This window comes from Triturus cristatus, chromosome 4_1 (genome assembly GCF_964204655.1).
Source record: "Triturus cristatus chromosome 4_1, aTriCri1.1, whole genome shotgun sequence".
In the NCBI taxonomy this organism is placed as follows: domain Eukaryota; kingdom Metazoa; phylum Chordata; class Amphibia; order Caudata; family Salamandridae; genus Triturus; species Triturus cristatus.
This window is the reverse complement of record NC_140585.1, coordinates 888,842,876-888,865,080: the sequence shown is the minus strand read 5'-3', so window position 1 is coordinate 888,865,080 and position 22,205 is coordinate 888,842,876. Positions and strand designations below refer to the sequence as shown.

General features: G+C 44.0%; 1 protein-coding gene across 4 annotated transcripts in view; it reads left to right on the top strand.

Moving 5' to 3' along the window:
* The window catches only part of AHCYL2 (adenosylhomocysteinase like 2), a 469,222-nt gene that overhangs the window by 353,645 nt on the left and 93,372 nt on the right, over positions 1-22,205 (top strand). For all 4 annotated transcript variants that reach the window (XM_085653637.1, XM_085653638.1, XM_085653639.1 and 1 more), the window contains exons 10-13: positions 1,509-1,597; positions 2,155-2,225; positions 6,059-6,153; positions 11,394-11,492. In XM_085653637.1, coding sequence (XP_085509763.1) covers positions 1,509-1,597; positions 2,155-2,225; positions 6,059-6,153; positions 11,394-11,492 — 354 coding nt within the window. The remainder of the gene's footprint in view (positions 1-1,508; positions 1,598-2,154; positions 2,226-6,058; positions 6,154-11,393; positions 11,493-22,205) is intronic.

Sequence of the window (22,205 nt, the reverse complement as noted above, 5' to 3'; positions counted from 1 at the left end):
TGTAAATCATAGGCTTTCTTCTCTGGCTCACCATCCACCACAAAAAGGAGCAAGCTGCCTACATGAGCACCCTGCGTCCTGAGACATGACTGTCTAGCCCTAGCGCAGGACAGATACTTTTGTGTGTCAGGTTTCTCTTCGTAGATCAGGCTTCTGTTTGTAAATTATTATCTTGAAAGGCTTAAAGCAGTGGCCCTAATTGCAGGTTTAGTGTGAGAGTAGCCTGCTGCTCTGTTCTGCTGCTTATGCATATCAAGAGAGATCGTGTGGTGAAGAAGGAAAAGTTACTTATAATCCAAGTTCTTCACCATGATTATTACCTCTGAATTCATAAAGGCCCCACCAGCCTACCCGCTTTTAGGTCACAGATTTTGAACAGGTTCTGGAAGTTAAGTGTCTAACTTTTACTTCAAAGAAAACACACTACCTAACTTATCTTCTGGACATTATTTGATAGGGCAACTTCCAAGATTCTTAAAGGAGCTGAGTCCATGTTTCATTGTGTTGCAGTGTTGTTCTAAGTGGGCATCATTCAGGATTTATATTTATAATATAAGTTCACTGTTGGCTAGCCAAATGTACAGTGTGATTAGTAAAATTGCTATTTGTCTTTTTAAAGACAATTAATTTGCTTTTGGGGCAAGATTTCTGTTTATTTTGTGAATTGAAAAATATTTAAATGGTTTTGAAAGGTGTGTTCTGGGATCTCGTAGAGGCATTCTACCTTGAATTAATTCAGAGGTAATGGCATGGTGAAGAACTAGGATTACAAGTAAGTGACTTTTTGATCCTTGCTGTATTTTTCAGTATAATCATTCATTGTGAGTAAATGCATATGCAGAAGACCTTGTGTCAATGCTGTACCATTCAGTTCCCTCACTTTAGACTAAACCTCATCAAGACCATAATAGATGCCCAATGCTGAGACAAATTTTAGCAAACTGTTAGTCCTCTAGAATTCAAGTAGTTCAAAAGTGGCATTTTGTGTCAAGTGTTTTTGAGACAAAGGTGCATATAGAGGATTTATCTAGACTGGCTTCTCTTGCTGCTACTAATTACAACAAACCTTTGTAGTTTCATCCTTTGTATTGGATCAATTTGTAATCTCGTGAAATACAGCAAGTATTCCAGGGATAAGTGATTCCCAACCAGCACTGAGTTTAGCATTTATTCATGGCATTTGGAGTTCCTTCGGCATGAAATGTAATTAATCTTGTGACATATAAGCATAGCTTGATAACTTGCTTTAACATTTAGTGGAGTTTTTGCTCTCATTTCCTTGCATTCTGGTCAGGCAGCATGTGTTCTACATTCAAGACATGCTCAAAAAGTTAGAGAATTAGATGTGCCCGGCAAACACTCTAACGTACTGCATAATTATTTTTGAAGGTACTTGTGAAGCTTATTATTTTAAAAGCTGTGTAATGTTTGTGAGAACAGTTTATTTTTAAGTTTACCTTCAGATATAGGTAGCTTTTGTAGTAAGTTAATTTCTTCCATCATTACAGGTTGGCAAGGGCTGCTCTGCTGCTCTGAAAGCCATGGGCTCCATAGTATATGTGACTGAGATCGATCCCATCTGTGCATTGCAGGCCTGGTAAGAACCATTTACATTGACAATCCAATATATTGACTGTTAAACAAAAAAAGTACAGTTTTAAAAAGTGTAGGATGCATAAATATTTACAAAAATTAAACTTGTTTAAAAATAAAACACACTTATCACCTGAGTTGATTAAATGTTGGGGGAGCAGGGGAAAGTGGAAGCAGGGGTTTGACTACTTCCCATCCTACTTAATTTGGGTTTTTCATTTTCAAGAGCTGGTTTGAGTGGTGCTTGACCAGTTATCACCCTCTTATATTAGTCTGTGCGTTTGTCACTAATTTCTGTTGATCACCAAGGTCCTTGATTTCCAGGAGCTGGCAATATGGATTTTTTCTGACTTATTAGCTGTTTACTGTGGTGCAAATGTTTTCTTATACGTAGCCACATTAAAGCATAGATGGTAAGTGATAGCTTTTTGAGTCAAGCCAGGTTTTGTTAAGATGTCTCCTTTATGGTGTTTGATTTGCTCTCTGTGGTTCTAAGTACTTTTTCATCTTCTCTGTATCTTTTTTTTGTGTTGTCCTCCCTGACTCCTTACCTCTTTTCAGCATGGATGGCTTCCGGCTCGTCAAGCTGAATGAAGTCATCCGACAAGTGGACATTGTCATCACATGCACAGGTGCACACTTAATATACAGATTTGAATTAATTACTGATTTTGTGGGGCTAAAGGGAGTGTCGAAGCCTTGGTAGATGACTTGGGTTCTGCAATTTTTTGATGGTTGAGGTGACGATGAGAAAGGGAGGCATTCTAATCTGTCTGTAGGTTGCACGATAAGGAAAGAGAGACCAGCTTTCTTCTAGATTGCTCTTTTTTGTCATACCCGCTTTTCCCTTCTTATTATTTGTTGCAGTTTTAAAGAGGACACGTAAAACTGCTCTGTTGCTAATGGAATGGTCTGTCAAATTAAAGGAAAAAAAACATTGGTTACAGGTTTCATTAAGGTCCAGTGCCTTATTTATATCTTGGGATTTAAATCTTGGGAAGTGTCCCTGATCTCCAAGCCCTAAAAGAGGATTGGCCACCAGATTTTGAGATCCCTGTCTGGGATCTCATTGCATCTACTGATGCAGGAAAGCAGCACAGGTAACCCCACTCTGCATACCTTTTTTTCTCAAACAATTTGTTTTAGTAAAAACAAAAAAGCAATTACTATGATGATCAGGGCATTTTCTTCCTTTGTGTTATGGTCATTGTTGGTTTTGCCTGCTAGTGAACACCACACGTTGCATGGCGATCCTGGGCAAAGCAATTCAGCAATTGTCACCTCACCCTAAAGGCAGGACAAAGGTCATTATGACTCGTCACCCACTGGTGGACCAGACACCAGCTGAGGCTCTGCTTCCGGAAAACCTTTGTTTCCCTCACCTTCAACAGAGGCAGAGGAACAAGGTTGGTGGATGGTGCATCCAACCTCTAAATATAGCGCTGTCTTTCAACTTTCTGAGGGAAGTATGAATCCATGCCACAAAGGCTTCATAAGCAGAAAGCAAAGTCAAAAAACTGGACCATGGCAGTTATGAATGGGCCTTCTTGCTTTTTAGTAAGGCCATGTCTTAGTCCAGACTGATTGATTTGAATGAGAGTAGTTGTAATTTGACTCATTCTGAGGGTAGTGAGTTAACAAGTAGTGTTGCAAATGTGAGTCTTCATCAGGTGCACTTTAGTGCATTCATATGAGACATTGCATAATTGCTGGTAGTAAAAGCGTTCTTCTTTTGTGGTTGGAACCATGATCTTCCAACTTAATAGATGCATTGGCGCTATGGACCTTTTTAAGTACTCTTCATCCTAGTCATATGAAGGCATATAATAGATTAGCTGATGTCATGGCTCTTATGATTATGGTGTTCTCTGTGTTGGGGGTAAATTCTGATGACATGTTGTGCTGCTCTCGACTCCAAAAGTCCTGTTGACACTTAAGGCAATGAACTTTGAGCCTCTGAGAGACCCCTTTACTACAGTGGTTTATTATAGACTATAGAGTATCCCATTCCCTTCTCAGTCCAAAAGCACCTTGAACTATTAGGTACCAAAGTTGCTATCTGGTCTGTCCTTCACAAAGCCAATTTCCCAGAGTAATTCCCCTTTTCATAACAAAATAACACAAAGGTAGGGGTCACCTTAGAAAAGCTATCTTAACAGGGTAAATCAGAAGGTGGTGAACTATAGGAAACTACTTTTTAAAAACGTATTGTTTAATGTATTTTAAAGAGTCTTGGTTTATCCAATGAAGTAAACACAGTTGTAAAACAATACAAGGTATATATAATTTAATTAACTTCCAAGTTCATTATAAGGTTGACCTGTGTAATCCTTCCCAGCTTAAATTGGTTCTTACATATTTTACAAAGCGTGTCAGTTAAGCCAGTATAGACACTCATAAGTTGCTTGGTAGCATGTGCCTCTTGACTTATTTCAGGGCAAAGAAAAGGCATGAAGTGTTTAGTCGTCTGATTCTATCACTCTGTGTCATTAGTCTGACATTTCCACCACCCCAATGTACTGCTTTGGCATCCTAGGGGTAAGAGGTGTGGCTCTAGAACCTAACAATCCAGTGTGTCAGAAACTGAATGCTTAGGAACGCTTTTATGTCTCAGATTAATAGATTAATTCTCACGTTAGATACTAATACTCATTCATTACATATTTACATCTCTTTACATTTATCCTTTTTTCAGTGTTCACAAATAATTCATGGCATTATCAGTAACCAGAACCCACTCTGTGAGGAAACATATAATTTCCATCTTGGGCACTGCTAAGAGCAAGCCCATCATTGCAGAGCACATGCTGAGCTTCAGTTTAAGACCCAACGAAGAACCAAAAGTGTCAGGGAGTTTTGAGAGCATCCAGAAATACTGCAAATATCCGATGATGCTCTGTATTGTGATAATCAAGTATTTGTTGCTGTAATCCTATTTACTGCACTTCTCCCATCATGTATTTTAGGTTGTTAATGACACTTTCTTCATCCAGTTTCAAATACAATATGCTGCCTTGTTTTACAAAGATAAAGTAAACATTAGATGTCTAAATTCTTGTGTAATCATTTTGATGGTAGTGTTAAAGTCACTCTGTATTATGGTTGTGCTCAATGCACTATATAAGATGGTGTGTATTAGTACAGATGTATCCATGAGATGCATGTCTAGTAATTTCAGACATCTGAAGTCAAGAGCCCCAGTTTGAGAAGCTGAGCACCAGGCTCCTGCAACAAGTGAACTATTTCCAGCAGTTACAGGTCCAAGTCTGCTCTCATAATCTGATTGCCTGGCTCCACAACCAATTTATTTGAATAGTCTACTCTTTTTTCAACAAGCAGTGAAGCTACAGCCAGGTAGATTTACCCCAAAATTGATTAGTTTACGGCCAACTTCTACAGTCCACAGCCCCTGCTGATGTCATCAAATCAAATGCTTAAGTACTTTTGTCTAGCTCTGGTACATTTGTTTAATCACTCTGCAAAGGGGTCTGTGGGTTGACTGTTACATTCACTTTGTTGAGAAATGTTTTAAGTCAATCTCTAGTTGCTAACTTCCCTAAAGTGAGAATGGGAAATTTAAAAGCAGGCCTGTTGACATGTTTTGCCTGTGAACTACGGTTTGCATAACTGTACAATTGTTTAGCAGGCCAGGTTTGATTCCGTGATAGTCCTTTTCCTCCTGTTGCCCTTCAAATTTCTATAAAGAAATTATTAATACCATAATGTTTAAGTGAACCAAGAGTTGTGTAGCTTACCTTCGTGGTTTTGTTTGAGGGACTGAAGCCGTTGAAGTCACAAAATATAGAGACCACCACTAGATAATGTTAATCAATTTTTTTTTAATGATTTTAGTTGTTATTGATTTGAGTTGGTAACCTTTTTCTTCTGAACTGGAACTGTTAGAAGATCTTTTTACAAAATGAAAGCCACAATGTATAGAATTTATTAAGTGGTCTCGGAGTTGAAACGAGTATTAGAGGGTGGCAACAGTTCTGGGTAGACCATATGAGACGGTCACAAGGATTCTGCCATGTAATAAATTATCCGTCCATGACAACAGCTCAAGAAGTGATAAGATTTTGTGAAAGAGTGTGATCTGTACATCTAGAAATCAGTTAAAGTTCATACAAAGAATCCAGTTATTGGAAACCAAGCTGCAAGATGTGAATGACCACTACCATGCAGAAATACTCGGAAATATATTGCAATGCAGGGATATGTGAATCACTGATTCCATATCCTTTGACCTTTCATCTCCCATTAATATCTTGCAGTGTGCATCATATCATGAAATACATGGGCTGTGCGTCCCATAGTAACTGATTTTCATATTGGTCATGATTGTGTGTTTTATATAGGCATTTGAAGCAATTATTGATATGCGTTTTTTATATTCAATGGTTATTTTGGTAATAGAAGTGTTGTCCTGAATTTAACTGCATTTTCTCTGAAATCTCTTGGTAAGGGAACAAAAATGTGGTAACACGAGAGCACTTGGATCGAATGAAGAACGGCTGCATCGTCTGTAACATGGGACATTCGAACACAGAAATTGATGTGGTAAGAATAATTTTATATGTGCAGAAATTAATGGTTATGGGTCTTTATTGGTCCTTAGTTTAGTGCCTAGTCTTGCATCACAGTAGGTTTGTGCTAATTGAAGAGTTTAGGGTGCTTTATGCTTTGAAAGCAGTCCATTACTGCAGTTATTTGAGTGAACTTCAGCAGCTAGTCACCATAACTTAAATGTGGAAGATATCTTGTATTTATGCAGTACTGGATCCTTCATAGATTCATATGCTTGATTCATTCTCCGTCGTCAAAGTGGGAGTCCCATGGTATAATTAATTTTTTTTTTTTTTTTTTTTTTAAACAATATTTTTATGGTTTTCAAAAAGAAGACACATTAACCAGCCAGGAGGGCATTACAAGTGATCAAGAGTCGCAAACGAAATCCAGTACAGATAACCCCACTTCTTACAGTCTTAAGGCCCATCATCCCCATCCAGTAATAATTTCTCCTGTCGGGGAGACAACTTGTATGCTCTTCCATCACCCTGCCTCCCTCCTCGTGCTTAGCGTAGTATGTAACTCAGCACGCCCCATCATAAAGAGTCTCATCAGGGTTCTTCGTAGAATGCTACCCACCCCCCTCAACTCCCCGTAAAAACTCCCGCTGCCTGCCCCATCCCCAAGGCATGCCGCTGACTCATGAAAATTCCCATTCATGCACAAATCCAGCCTGCTCCATGCCCCCCTATGTCCTGAATCCCAGGGGGTAATATCCTGGAAAGGAGTGAAAGAAGCCCTCAGCAAGCCCTTCCCAGGCCCTGCGCCGATCATAGGATTGTCAAGAACTTCCAGGCTCAGTCGCCCAGTGCAGCGCCCCTCTCTTCAAGCGTACCATCTGCATCCTCGCTCGGGTGTTTCACTAGATCCACCAACGCCACCCATGCTCGCACCATTTCCATAGTCTTTTCATTCCCAGTACGCTTAGCCGTGCGCATTCTGCAGTTCTCCTCACTCCCTGCCCATTTCACTAGTTCCCTATTTCATCGCAGCAGGTTGGGGCCATTTTTCGCTATCCAATGAGTGGTGAGCTCCCTCTTTGCCAACACCGACCCCAGATCAATGAACTTACTAGAAGCTTTGGTCTTGGCAATGTGCGGGAATCAATGTAACAAGCAACCGCCAGGTGTCAAGGCTATCTCTCTCTCCGTCACGGTCGCCAGTCCAGCTGTCACCCCTCTCCAATATTCTCCCAAATGTGGACATTCCCAAAACATGTGAAGAAACCCTGCTCACTCCAGGTTACACCTCGGGCAGGTGGACGAGACCCCAAAATAATCGATAATCTTGCCCGGGGTTAAATATGCCCTATGTAATACATAGAAGTGAATTAATTGAAAGCGCGCATTCCTAATGCTCTTCCAAGCCCGCTCTCCCCATGGTTTCTCCTCAATGGCCTCACCCAAGTCTGCTTCCCATTTAAGGCTTAAGGCTGTTGGGGGTTGTCGCAAGTCTTGTGCGATCCACCTATAGAGGCAAGTAACCACTTTAAAAGTCCCCATTGCCATCACTACTTACTGACAGGCCAAAAACGTATTCGGTTCATCCATCCCCTCTCGCCAGTGCTTTCTAATGGCTGCTGTCAGGGCGGCATGGAAAAGGAAGTCACCCCGTGGAAGGTCATGTCGCTCCAGTAGATCATTAAAGGGGAGTAGGTTGCCCTCTTCATACAAATCTCCGATAGTAATGATCCCTGCGTCCTCCCACAGGCGCAACTTGGACAAATCGCCCCCATGGGGCAGCACCTCACACATCTGTAATAGAATCTCTGGCGTATAAGGAGTTCGTATCTGCGCCCATCTAGCCAGGCGGTTCCAGCACTGCCGCACCATTTGCAAGTCAAGGGGGATTGGTCTATCTCTCAGAGGCAATCACAGCAATACCCAAGACAGCAGATTCAAATTTGGGTCTGACACACCCAGGTCTTCCGCCTGCCGGAGTCATCTTGCCACCCACTTCGTGAACCATTGGCGCTGCACTGCGTGATAATAGGTCTCAAGGTCAGGTAAAGCAAAGCGCCCTTCCGCCCTAGGTCTCTGCATAGTGACAAGGGCCACTCTCCGCCTCCCGTTACCCCATAAGAACCCAGTAATCAATGCGTTGAGCTGTGTATAGGTCTTGTGCTGGATCCAAATGGGGACCGTCCCAAAGAAATAGAGAAGCCTGGGTAATGTAACCATCTTCACCAGTGCAACTCTGCCTGCCACAGACAGTTGGCGAGTCCCCCAAAATTCAAAGCAGCTCTTAACACTGCACACCGCCCACCCTATGTTACCCTCCAGAAGGTCCACAGGGTCGTAGTAAATCCGGGTCCCTAGATAAGGCCAGCATCTAGTCTCCCACGGAACCCCCTCCACGCCCCGCATACCGTCCCACTGTATAATTGTAAAGCAGTATAGTATACTACACATCTATAATGACACTAAACATTCTCTTCCTTAACTTATTCACATTGTTTATTAGAAACCAAACTGCAGAGCCTCTTGGTTAGATGAAAATGAACAAAGATACCCACTTTACTTTGTAAGGATGCAGGCCTGGGCAGTCTTCCTCTCATGTACTGCAGGCTTCCAGGGAATTCACCAAAATAAGTATATCAGAAGGGTCAGTGTGAGCACTGATAAAAGATTAATCATAAATATTCTTCATGTTTCTAGCTATTTGTTCTAGAAACTCCTACATGTCCTCTCCATGGTTGATTTATGCTGCGAGTCATGCCTTACTGCTCAAGGAATGCTAGACTAATGGATTCGTTCTTTTTTTCCTCTGGTTACCATTAACACATATGCACCTGTGACAATCCTGTGTTTCAAGCCAGGAGATATTAAAATATTTCAGTTTGTGAGACCTTCTGGGGCATCTGGCCCCAGTAGAATGGCGGACAAACTTTTCATATTGAATATAGAATTTTTGCCATCTATTTTACATACTATTTTTAGCAAATATGATTCACATTCTCCATCGTATTATTGCAGAATGACCTTTCTTGATGTAAAAGCAAAAATATATTCTTCTTTATTAGCTGAACAGGAGGTTTTGCAAAAATAGAAAAATCTTACTGGTATTTATCAAACTAGCTTCTGGTCTAAATGTGGTACACTGGGTAAGGTTTTGGCATTTTCCGTTATGATATATTATGTGAAAGGCTAATCTCTGTGCATGCTGCTTCGATTGTAAGGCTGCTCTCAATGAGGGAAGCAAAGAAAAACTGTGGTCCCAGTTACCTTAGGGTATTTCTCCTTTCTTATAGCTATACAAGCTTTGTATATAGTATCTGTCAGGAATTTTACCATTACACATGCTTGCCCCTCTTCTGTTCAGTTTCTATATGCCTGAAGTGGGTATGGCTTTCTCTGCCCAATTCCTTATCCCCCAAAGTTTCCTATCTCCTACTTCTTCCAATGTAAAAATTATACTATAATTTTGGCTTATACTCCTACTGGTCTACGGAACACCTTGGATGCACTTCCAAATGCAAAAACCAACTAGTTGTTAATGCAGCTAAATCATCAGTGCTAGTTCAATCTATAAATAAGCTTTATTCGGTTTTACAAAGAAAAAACTATAAAAGCACAGTTTAAAAACAATTGCATGAATAAAACATGATAGCAAATTCACTTTGAAATATTTTGCATAAAATCAGCATTAACAATAAAAACATTCAATTCTATACAATAATCCATAGAATTCATCCCATTTAGCGATCATTCAGGCCGCCTGACTATCTAATGTCTTAAGTATCAATATGGCAGACCATAAAAACTTGGACACGACAGCAAACTGCCAAAGTACATAGCTGTTGTAAGAAAAGCATCACATTGTCTAGAATTATAGTTTCGCAGCACAGGTATTAACAGTTGTTTTTGGGGTTTCATATAAAATTTACCATAAAAACAAAGTACAGGTTGCATTGTACTGAGACTCCATTACATGGGCATCTGTCAGTAATACGGGACTAGTCATTCTCATTGGCTAGAGTTACAAGATGATGAACTATATTACATCCGAAACAAGTTAATACAAATGTATATTGCGTATTGTGCACGTGCACCAGCTAGTACTGCACACCTCCAGTCGTTAGCAGAATCTCATGAGATAAAACACTTGCATTTGCACATTCATTATATCTCTCCCTTTCTACGAAGTACATAGACATAAGTTTAATGTCTGCCTTGGATACTCCTTGCAAAGAGGAAGGATCATCAAAAAATCAGATTATTCTCGTCTAATACAAAAAGTCTTCATGAATTTAAGCCTGGGGTTTTTTCAGTGCTAGGTTCTTGGCATGCATGCTGCAGCTGGAGCAGTTGGTCTTTGGGAGATCGGATTCCATCCAGAGCCACCTCCTCTGCTTATTTACGTTTAGTGGTGGAGGACCAAGTGGCCATGAAGCTCATATGAACAATCTAGAACTTAAACTTAATTAATTTATGTCTTTAGACACTTCACTTCATGTATTATTTCAACTTCCTGGTCACAGGTATTCACTGTAATATCTGTTATGTTGTATTGTTTGCCTTTAGCTGGGATGTCTGGCCTTTCCCAGCACTTGATCCTTTTAGCTGGAGTTAGTTTAGTGCACTGTGTCTCTCCTTTTAGTCTACAGCTGTCTTCATGCCAGGCACTTATAAGATCAGAGTTCTGCCTTGTTAAACTTAAAATGTGATCTAGCAGTCCTTACCAGCGTGTTCCCCATTAGGGACAGATTCTTTTGACTGGAAATAAATAACAAACGTATGGGACCTTCTAACTTGTGGTGAGTGAATAAATATATATATATATATATATATATATATATATATATATATATATATATATATATATATATATATATATATATATATATATATATATATATATATATATATATATATATATATATATATATATATATATATATATATATATATATATATATATATATATATATATATTTTACATTTGCCCAAACCTCTCAACTTAAAATAGTAGCTAAAACTTTTATTTTTAGTGTTTATTGTATGATCATGTAAGGAGTATATTTACTTTGGTCTCCGTACTGATAATTTAAGGACGGTGGATAGAATGGGGAAATAAATTGATTTTGTTTTAAAACGTTTTAATAATATGAATGTATAAAACTTTTTAACTGTGAATTGAAATTAGATGAATTTAGGTTGTTTTTATGCTATATGGTTATCAACTATGTTAATTGACCATAAACAAATGTCTGAGACCTTTGTGTGTTTCAGGCAAGTTTGCGCACTCCAGAGCTGACTTGGGAACGTGTAAGGTCTCAGGTAGACCACGTGATCTGGCCGGATGGGAAGAGAATAGTGCTGCTGGCAGAGGTAAAGTACATGGGACTTTGTAGATTACTTTCATCTCTTTAGTTGCCAGTTCATGGAGGTTGTTTACTTCTGGTGGAATAGTATTTAAAGGCAAATATTCTTTCTTGCTGAAGTAGGGCATACTGTTTTCCCACCTTAAAATATTTACTTACACTGTAAAAATCTATAGACTCTTGCTGTGGTTTGTGAGCAAATTAAAATTGAAATGTAGAATTAATTACTTTTGGCTTAAGAAGCTGCTATCAAAGATGTGGCCGAACGGCTAGCGCAATCAACTGGGTTAGAGTCTTGGCAGGGATGCTCAACATCCTGTGATTCTGGGCAAATCACTTAATTTCCCCGTGCCTAACAAAATGCATGTGTCTGTCTGTAACACGACTGGTGCTCATGTAATGCGCACTGATACCTTCAGGTCAAGTTCGCGCTATATAAAAACTCAAAAAAGAATCTATATTAAACTCTGACATAGATGGTTAAGTTATGAGGGTCCTGGTTATCCAAGGAAATAAAACATAGGTACATCTACATTGAAGAAGGCAATTAGGCTTGCATAGAGAAGGGCTTTTTAGGGATAGTTTATAGTTACTGCAGTTAGAAAAGTGCAAAGATTGACAAACACAGTAAGTCTTATCACAAATGTCTTACTACTCACAGTAAATTGTGAGTAGTATAACCATCCTGATGTAGAGGGAAGGCCTAGGAAGAGGGACAGAAGACAAAGCTGGAGAAACTCTGAGTGCTGGGATGCAATTGTGTGATATGTATGATGCAACTTGAAAATGAGGAGCTAGGTGACTGAAAAGTATGAGAGACTTTACCAATAAAGATTTCCTATCAATAACACTGCTAGCGCTTCATCCTCAAAGGCTTTACTTCATGATGGGGATCCCATGTCCTCTAATGAGGCAGTCTGATTTATCCATTTAAAATGTAGTGGATCTGGCCAGGCTCTCAGGATGGCAGACTCTTATTCCTAGGTATGCTGCATGATTCTTGTGAATAGCCAGCTTTCAGTAAGCTAAAAATCTCCAGAGGGACCCAGGAGCATGGCGGCTGCAGCTATGGTCATGACGATCCAGCTCGTGCTGTCATTTTACCTTTATCGTTTTGCCTCCAAACGGGTGGTTGGGTGGTGTGGGGAAAAGACAAAGCCTGATGCAGAGCACTTTCCCCCCAAGAGGAACAGAAAGCAGGCAGAAGTCAGGCAGCATATTCACGGTGATTTATATCAATAAAAAGGGAGGCATAAGCATTGCATGTACATGCACTCCGCTTCCAATATGTATACACCAAAAGATCAAAGGGGAGGGAATGCAATGTACCGGGTGGTATCTAAACAATTATGTCCGCCTGGAAGAAACTCATGATTCTTTTTAAAGGACTCTCACTCACTGTTGGTTTTATTAATGGCAGGCTTCATCATTGAGCCCTCACCCAGGTACACATAAGTTCCTGAGCGGGCTCAAACGTGAATTATTCACAGGACATCTTGATGGTTACCTTTTTGGGATCTATATAATAAAATTACCTAGGGGTTCTTTGACCAATATCAATTAGTTACTACTCTCTCTAGGTCACAATTAGAATGAAAGGATTGCACTCTGGGCACAATGTCCTCCAACGGGAATGCGCCGGGATGGCTTGTTTCACTGGTACTTTTTTCGCTCTCCCTAGAGCCCCTTTTACAAAAGATCAGAGTTATTTAAGGGATCAGTCCGCACGCCAACACTTTAAAACTCTCAGAATTTGCAGACAAGATTAATATCTCTGGAAATGTACCGTAAATCTAGTAGAAATGGGTTCCTGGGGGATGTGTTTGACCACGACGCATGGTGGGCGTGTGATTCCAGAGCTCTGCCAGATATCCAGTAACATCTATCTGGTGTGGGAAACTCACCATCTCTCTAACAGACTGGTACCTTGCCCAGATGAGGCAGTTGTGCGGCCTGGCTCGGTGAGCCACGAGGCTGGCAGAAACTGAGCAGACTCTGTGAAGAGCGAGTTCACAACCGAGGAAGCAGCAGACTGGACCTGGCCCCACTCCCAAGGGGCGAATACAGACCCAGTGCACCGGAGGGGATGCCAACTCAAATCTGTACGTCTGTGCGGGAGCTATAACTTGGTGGGCTTCATCAAACGTGTGACCCAACTGGGTGTGCCCTGTGTGTACATTCGGCCAGGCCTGGGTAATCGCTGATGGAGACCACATAGTGGGAGCTGCCTGGCTAAGAGAAACAGAGTGGCCACTGCGGAGTGCGAGCCCACGACCTTAGAAACAGCAGACTGGATTCAGCCTCCTAAATATCCCCCCTGCCCCCTTTGATGGGCGAAGATAGGCCCAGTGCACCTGGGAGGGAATGTCAGACCACCGCGACCCGTACCTTAGCTTGTGGTGTGACCTCGCACAGACAATCTGAACCAACTACCCAGTCCCTTACCTCCTACTTGTGTATATAAGAAAAGCTGGGGCACAGGTGGGAAGCTCCTGGGTGTTAAGAAAGGGAAGGTCCTACTATAGGGAGAGATGCTGCACCTAAAGAATGGAGGGCGAATGTCAGTAACAATCGGAGCAAGTATTCCAGCCACTAAAAAGCCCTTGTGTGTCTACCTGAAAAAAAGGAGTGGGTGCACCTATAGGCTCGTCCGAGAGTAAGGCATGGATTGGGGAGATGGGAAGCATCTGAACTCAAAAACTACCCAGGGCAGACTGCATTTAAAATTTATAACACAGATACGCAAGTAAGCAACATGCACTCATCAACAGGTAATTTCCGTATATAAGCGCATACAAAAAGCAATGACCTGGGATAAATAAAGCACTGTAATAGGCTATCAATGAACGTATACCAGATATCAGTGATATTCCACAGTCTTAACGTAGCGCATTTCATGTGTGTTAATAGCCTCAAAATAAATTATGCAAGCGCTGGGTACACAACAGAAACACTGCAAGCAAGCGCTACAGTATAGCAACCTCAGTTATTCTCCGCTGAATTCGTTTTTTCCAAAGAACACGCACTCTGTGCGTATTTGTAGGAAAAGTCAAGCATGCGTAAATAAAGAACAATTCTGGCAGGCAGTATGAAATGCTCACATCTGTTATGTTGTACAAAAGGGGGGGGTGATGGACGGAGCATCAGAACCAATCAAACACTCGCACCCAGCCAACGGATCTGGGTTTGATCCATCACCTTGCTTGCATCCAGTGGCAAAGTGAGCAAAAAACTGCTCACTTTGCCACTGGATTCAAGCAAGCCTGGCTGAAGACGGCTGAAATGCCAGAAACCGGTCCTAGGAAGCTTGTTTCCGGTCCAGGGAAGGCATGGCTTGGCAGTTCGGGCTGGACTGTTACCATGAGGCACAGGGTCAGACTGATTTGCATATGGCCATGTCTGAACTGGGGTGGCAGAGTGAGCTAAAGAACGGTGATAGATCAAACCCAGATCTGTTGACTGGGTGTGAGTGTTTGATTGGTTCTGATGCTCCGTCCATCACCACCCCCTTTTGTACCGCTTTGTTCGCCATAAGTTGGCAGGGTATGCTCAGACGTGAGTCCCTTGCTCACTTTGCCACTGGATTCAAGCAAGCCTGGCTGAAGACGGCTGAAATGCCAGAAACCGGTCCTAGGAAGCTTGTTTCCGGTCCAGGGAAGGCATGGCTTGGCAGTTCCGGCTGGACTGTTACCATGAGGCACAGGGTCAGACTGATTTGCATATGGCCATGTCTGAACTGGGGTCGCAGAGTGGGCTAAAGAACGGTGATAGATCAAACCCAGATCTGTTGACTGGGTGTGAGTGTTTGATTGGTTCTGATGCTCGGTCCATCACCACCCCCTTTTCTACCGATCTGTTATGTTGTCACAGATGCAATGCACTCCTTGTGCGTAGTAGAGTTAATAACATGCATGCCCTTGTGAATAGGCTGGCAGGTTACAGGAGGTAAGATCGCGCTCCGTGCACGTTGATACTAAGGAAAGTTCTGAAGGTGCCTGTATCTCCTACTGATAATGTGGCCTGTACTTCAGAATGCTGTGGTTGAATTTGAATGCGACAGACACGGCTTCGATGCCTAAAACAGGAAGTAATCCTTGTTTGGTGTTGGAAATACAAAGGAGTCACTACAGCATTGAGAGTCCAAGGCGAAGCAGCATTGTGACTGTCGGCGCAGCTTAAGTAGGAGTCCCTGCACATCACAGTCCGACGACCACCGTAGTCCTGCCGTGATCACATGGAGCCTCGGCAGTTCAAGGAATAGACCAGTGGCCTGATGGAGGTCTGTTCACACAACGCTCTGTAATGCTAGTGCTGTAGGAGAAAGCAAGGGTGAGCCAGGCACTTCACTATGGTTACAGAAGAAAGGTATCTGCCACATTTAACCATTTCCTCGGAATTAAAAGCAACCACACACAAACAAAACTGTACCATTCACGCCTATGGTGCTGAGCAGTATTGTAGCCGTCTGCTCAGAATCTTGACAGGGAACTTGCTGAGGCTGGTGAGTCGGTGTGTGGGGCCATTACTTGGCGGGCTCCTTCAGCCGAGTGACCCGACAGGGTGCATCCCTCAGGTGTAGACCGCCAAGCCTGGGGAATCACTGGTGAAGACAGACAACGCATAGTGAGGGCGGTCTGGCTGGGAAAGCTGTGTGGCGTCAGAAACAGAGTGGCCACTGTGAAGTCAGACTGGGGAACAGCAGACTGGATCCGGCCCCCTGTCGAGGGGCGAACATAGACCCTGTGCATCTGGGAGGGAACTAGCTGAGGCTGGTAAGTCGGTGCAGGGTCAAAACTTTGCAGGCCTGGCTGGATACTCCCTGCACCCATATGCGGCCAGTCCTGGGGAATCGCTGGTGGAGATGTAGACTGCATAGTGAGGGGCCAGGAGTTTGGCCCGGCACCTCCTCTTCCCTTCACCCTCCCCCCCCCCCCCCCCCCCCCCTCCCCCCTCAACCAGGAAGGCAAGAGAATTGACTCAAGTGGTCGGCCGTGTAGGCCCCTAGCTCAGAGTGGTGCTGCCCTACCGGGCGTGACTCGTCACCAGCCTTGCTGCAGACCGCCTTTGGCCCACTTAGGAGGCTAATTGAAATACAGTACCTGGAAGGCCCTACTGGACGTCCCGGGGCATGTCTGACCTGTTTTAAGTCTCTCCCTTGAACCCATTGGGGGAACGGGGCAGCTGGGCGAAGGGCAGTGCGATTGACAAAATGAACGACCCTCCTGACATGCCACAGATCCAATGTGGTGCTGCTGCCCCCCCCCCCCCCTGAACCCACCCTCCTGCATCCCACTGCCTCCACAGGTGTGCAATTTAGATGGCACTTACAGGCCATCCAAATATACTGTGATGGACCAGTGACTTGAACTGGTGAGGGCTGTGGGGACCTCCTGCATGAGAGGTTGTGCCAGCACTCCATTCGGCACTTCTTAATCTGAATAGCACCTTCCGCACACTCCGCGCTGCATTTGCTCGTGTAGGCCTGAGTGGTGCCTTAACTGCTGGCATTACTTCCACCAGGTGACTCTTAAGCTGCATCACGACAGTCCATAGCTGACAGTGTATCCATGCAACACCAGTACCATAGCGTCGGAGTGCCACATGCTCAGGATGGGGGAAGAACTGCTCAGTAACGAACCCTTATCATATGGGGTGGATGAATGCATACTCCTTTTGGTCTCCTCTGTGATTTCGCCCCACCAGAACACCAATGATTGCAGAGAGTGGATCTGATAAAGAAAAATTGGATCGTATCCTGGAGGTGATAGAAGGCTCGCGCACAATACTAGAAACCAAAATACACAAAGGCTGCTGACCTTGCATTACTTCGGCAGGGCCAGCATAGGCTTAAAGACAAGGTCCTCACAAACTAATCTGCACTTGCTGCGCTAGCTCCAACAATGACGGGCTTAACGAGCGGGTGCAAACTATTTCATAACAAATGAATACTGGAAGATCGCACTGAAGATACGGAGGGCCGCTCCAGACATAACATCATCCTTATAGTCTGTCTCCCAGGCCTCACTAAGGGCACCAACCCCACAAAATGTGTTAAAAATAGTTGCAATCCACCTTGTCACAGACTGGTCTGTAATGTTTTGTGGCAGAGCGGGCCCACAGGGTGCCCATGAAGTGACCTCCCCCATGAGGCACCACTGAGACCCATTGTGGCCAAGATCCTGAACCACCTTGACCGGTATGCATTGCTGGAGGCAGCCTGCTTAGATGACCCCCTGACAGTAGACTATTCCAAGATGATATTCCTGGACTACACCTTACCGGTTCAGCGACGTAGAGATACTTTCAATGCTGTCAAACAACGACTGCGGGAACTGTTGTGTCCGGCTAAGCTGTAAATTATGACATCTGAACAGACGCACTTCTTTAATAAAGCATGGTCCTGACATGATCAGTACCAGCAGGACCCCCAATGCCTGCCTGAATAAACCCAAAAATTACTGGAGACACAATAAACCCAGATGGCGGCCCACTCATTGCAATTGGGAGGGAACTTGGTGGGCCCAGGTGCCCACCAAGTTCAGTCCAGAGAGTATATCAGCTATACTGTCATCTGCCGCCATTGGGGTGTGGGTGGGGTTATTGGTCCCAGCAGCTCTGGTATCTGGGACAAAAGCGTCGCTGACACGTGGCTAGTGTACACTAGGAATGCCTGACGGGGGTGACCCCTCAAACAGCAGACTAACTAATCTGGTTATGTTGGCTCTACATCATGCATTTGAAGGAAAAACACGCCCTCTTTTTGGAAACTCAGTGATCTTATGAGATTGGGGGGCTGCACCCTCCCATCCTCCATACTGATAGTGCATGAACATAGGACAACTTAAAGTGGATTCCTTTGGCTTGGTTCTGCACCACAACAAGCCTGTCCGGTTGGTGGACAAAATGACACGGCCAGAAACTCGGGCTTGCGATAGAGCCTATAGAAATACATGACAGAATGTCATGCAGGGCATATTCCCCCAATTCAAGTGCCAGTAATTCCTTTGTTTTACTCTAGTTTTATGTTTGTCTGTTGTTTGAATAATGGACTTAAGTTGAATTGGTCTGCACAAGTTTCTGTACATGACTGGGAATTAGTGGTTATAGCATTCCAGTAGGAGGCCCACCTTACAGAGACAGAAGGCACTAAAATTAAAAATAAATGGGGAGACCAATTCTATCACATAACATACGTATGCCCAAGGCGCAACAGTGTAGGTGAGTCTAGGTACACCTCTTGCGATCTCAGAAGCACGCATAGATGATGGGGATAAATATAGACCAGAATCGGCTCTATATAATTTGTACAATGCCCAGCCGGACATTGAGGTTTTAATGATCAATAAAAGTAATTTTTAGACATACGTTAGAATGTAGAGTGGGACACAGTCCTGTGTCCTTACACACTAAACAAAAGGTACAGACAGTCAAACATATAGAACATTTATCAGGCTGAAGAGCGAAGCTTGTAGCCAATACGAGATACAAGGGCAAGCTTTCATGAAGGTACAGTGTCATGCACAATTTTTAACATATGCGTTTAACATGCATGTTTGTACATGGGGTCGCCGACGTTTCGATCTATTCAACCAATACATAGATCATCATCAGGACTAGAGAGAATAAAAGCCTGAAAGTACAATTCCCGAATCGGAGACGAATAACTCCTAGAATTAATTAACACGGATCCAAATGAGGAAGTAGTTGCGGGGATCAACCGGCCCAGACAATTCCATGCGATGGCACAGCTGAAAACTAAGGACGGGAGCAATTACGAGAGATCACAACAATAAGGGGATAAGGGCGGAATGAAGGATAGGGAAGGGGGACTCACCACTTGTACGCCGTGGCGTGTGGGGGGAGTTAAGGGATTAATCAGCTACCCAGCGTAGCGGCTTGACAGTCCAAGGTCCGCCAGCAATAAGGGGAACTGCACGATCGTGGGTAGCTGATTAATCCCTTAACTCCGCCCACACGCCACGGCGTACAAGTGGTGAGTCCCCCTTCCCTATCCTTCATTCCGCCCTTATCCCCTTATTGTTGTGATCTCTCGTAATTGCTCCCGTCCTTAGTTTTCAGCTGTGCCATCGCATGGAATTGTCCGGGCCGGTTGATCCCCACAACTACTTCCTCATTTGGATCCGTGTTAATTAATTCTAGGAGTTATTCGTCTCCGATTCGGGAATTGTACTTTCAGGCTTTTATTCTCTCTAGTCCTGATGATGATCTATGTATTGGTTGAATAGATCGAAACGTCGTCGACCCCATGTTCTATATGTTTGACTGTCTGTACCTTTTGTTTAGTGTGTAAGGACACAGGACTGTGTCCCACTCTACATTCTAACGTATGTCTAAAAATTACTTTTATTGATCATTAAAACCTCAATGTCCGGCTGGGCATTGTACAAATTATATAGAGCCGATTCTGGTCTATATTTATCGCATATTGTATTGTTTTTGAAGGACCTCCTGTTTTTCAAACTAGCAAGTACCCTGGGTCCTTCCTACCTCACGGGTTTCCCCTTGTCAAGTATTAATATAGATGATGGGGATGGCACATCCTACTACTGGACAGCTTTAGGCTGTCAACCATTAATAGTGGGAAGCTTATAATTGTCAAACATAGACCAGCCCTGTTTCCTAGATGACCTGACAAGGGTGTTAGCAGGCTGGGCAGATATCCTTTGTATACTAGGAGGAGATTGCAATTGTGCTTTGGACATGATGCTAGACTGCGCACACCCTCTATTATTCAGAACACACACAAAACGCAATGCAAAAGCGTTTACAAATTGGCTGAAGCACTGGTCCTTGCTCGACTCCTGGCGCAATAGGAGCAACGGTGATTGTATACTATGCTCACTGTCCCTCCAGAAGGCTGTCTATCTGACCAACTACTAAGGAAAACATTATCCGACTGTTGCCCCTTAGAGTTGGGTCTGCACTGGGGTACTGTACCATCCCCAGTTCCTACCTGGAGGCTGCAGCCAACATGGCTGGAATATCCAGTGTTCTGGAATGGAATTCAACAGAAAATAGATTTCCAGAAAATTGTGGGTCCCACCTCCTCAGACCTTATGGAAGAGGAGGTGTATAAAGTTGTTCTTAGGGGCTTGCATCCATTCGCAATTGGAGTTAGACAGACGCTAGAGGTGGACCTCTAGAAGGCGTATGCTGGAAATAGCATATGCTGTGGAACTCACTAGGGGAGACAAACTGTCCACCGTGTCGAAAATGCACAGATTTCCTAGATCGTATTTGCATCCTTGACTGCACAAAATGCGCTGAACTAAAACACGCAGAGTAAGACAGGGAGGGTAGGCTGCTAGCTAGACTTATTGAGCCACACCAGTCAGAACCTCCCATCAGATCCATTGAATATAAAAGCAGCCTACTATTCCGGACCCAGGTGGACCTCAATACTTTTATGAATCATTGCGCACAATTCTACGGTCCAACTGCACAGGCCGACCCGTTGAGAGTGTCCGTGTTCCTCAGTGGCCCGCCTCGTATACCCCTAGAACAGAGAAATTACCTCTGAAATCCTTTAACAGAGCAAGAGATAACACAAACAATACATCTGTTTGCCAAAACCGAGGTGTGAGAAAGTGCCATCTTTCTTGCATGGTATGCCCCCACTTTTTGCTAAATTGCTGAATGTACTTTGACTGAGTGTACCCTGGACTCCTGCCAATCAGGTGCCCAGGGCCTATGTTCCTCCCTTAAAACACACAAACTCCAAATTGGCAAACCCTGGCCACATGGCAGCCCCTAGTAAATGGTACCCTAGGTACCCGGGGCCTTGTGACCAGGGAAGGCCCCTAAGGGCTGCAGCACTCCTTGTGCCACCCTTAGGGGCCCTGTACCCTTACACACACACATTCACACACTTCCTTTGCAGGCTGAGTGTCTGGGTGCAGGACAAAATGAAGAGTCGACATGGCACACATCTCTGTGTGCCATGCCCAACACCCACACTGCCAAGGCATATGTCAGTCACCCCTCTGGCTGGGTGCCTTATTCCCATGGTGTGGGCACAGGGGCAGGAGCCCTGTGCCCCTACAGTACCCAGGTCCATTCCCGGGCACTGTAAGTGCAGTGCTGCCATTTAAGAGTATATGGTGCTGAGAGCTCGTCAAACACGAGCTCCACAGCACCATAATGGCAACACTAAAGACTGGGAAGTTTGGTATCAAACTTCTCAGCACATTAAACCCACACTGATGCCAGTGTGAGATTTAATGTACCAAGCACCCCAGAGGGCATCTTAGAGATGCCCCCTTACAACTAACCTACAATCCACGTCTGCTCTGAGGCTGCCCAGGCTGCCACACAGCAGACACGTTGCTGGATCCCTGGGTGGGAGAGCCCCTGCTCTCCCGGGCCTGCAACAATGCACATCCTGGGTGAGGTGATAAATCTCCTCCCCCAGGATGAGCAAAGGGAAGCTTCAAAGGCATGCCGCCTCTTGGAGTTTCCCCAGGCCACTACAACCCCCCACTCTGGCGGGAAGCTTGGCCGGAAACCCCATACAAGGACAGGGGATGTGCCAGCCTGCCCACCCCACCCCTCAGGTGGGGGAGGCGAGGTGAAGCACATCTCCGGGCTCTCGCCATCTTGAAGATGGGGGGCCCTACCCTATCAGGATTAGGCTACTGCCCCCCTCCCACAGGAGAGAGGCAGGATAGGGGGTGTACCCACCCCAGGACAAGGACCCATT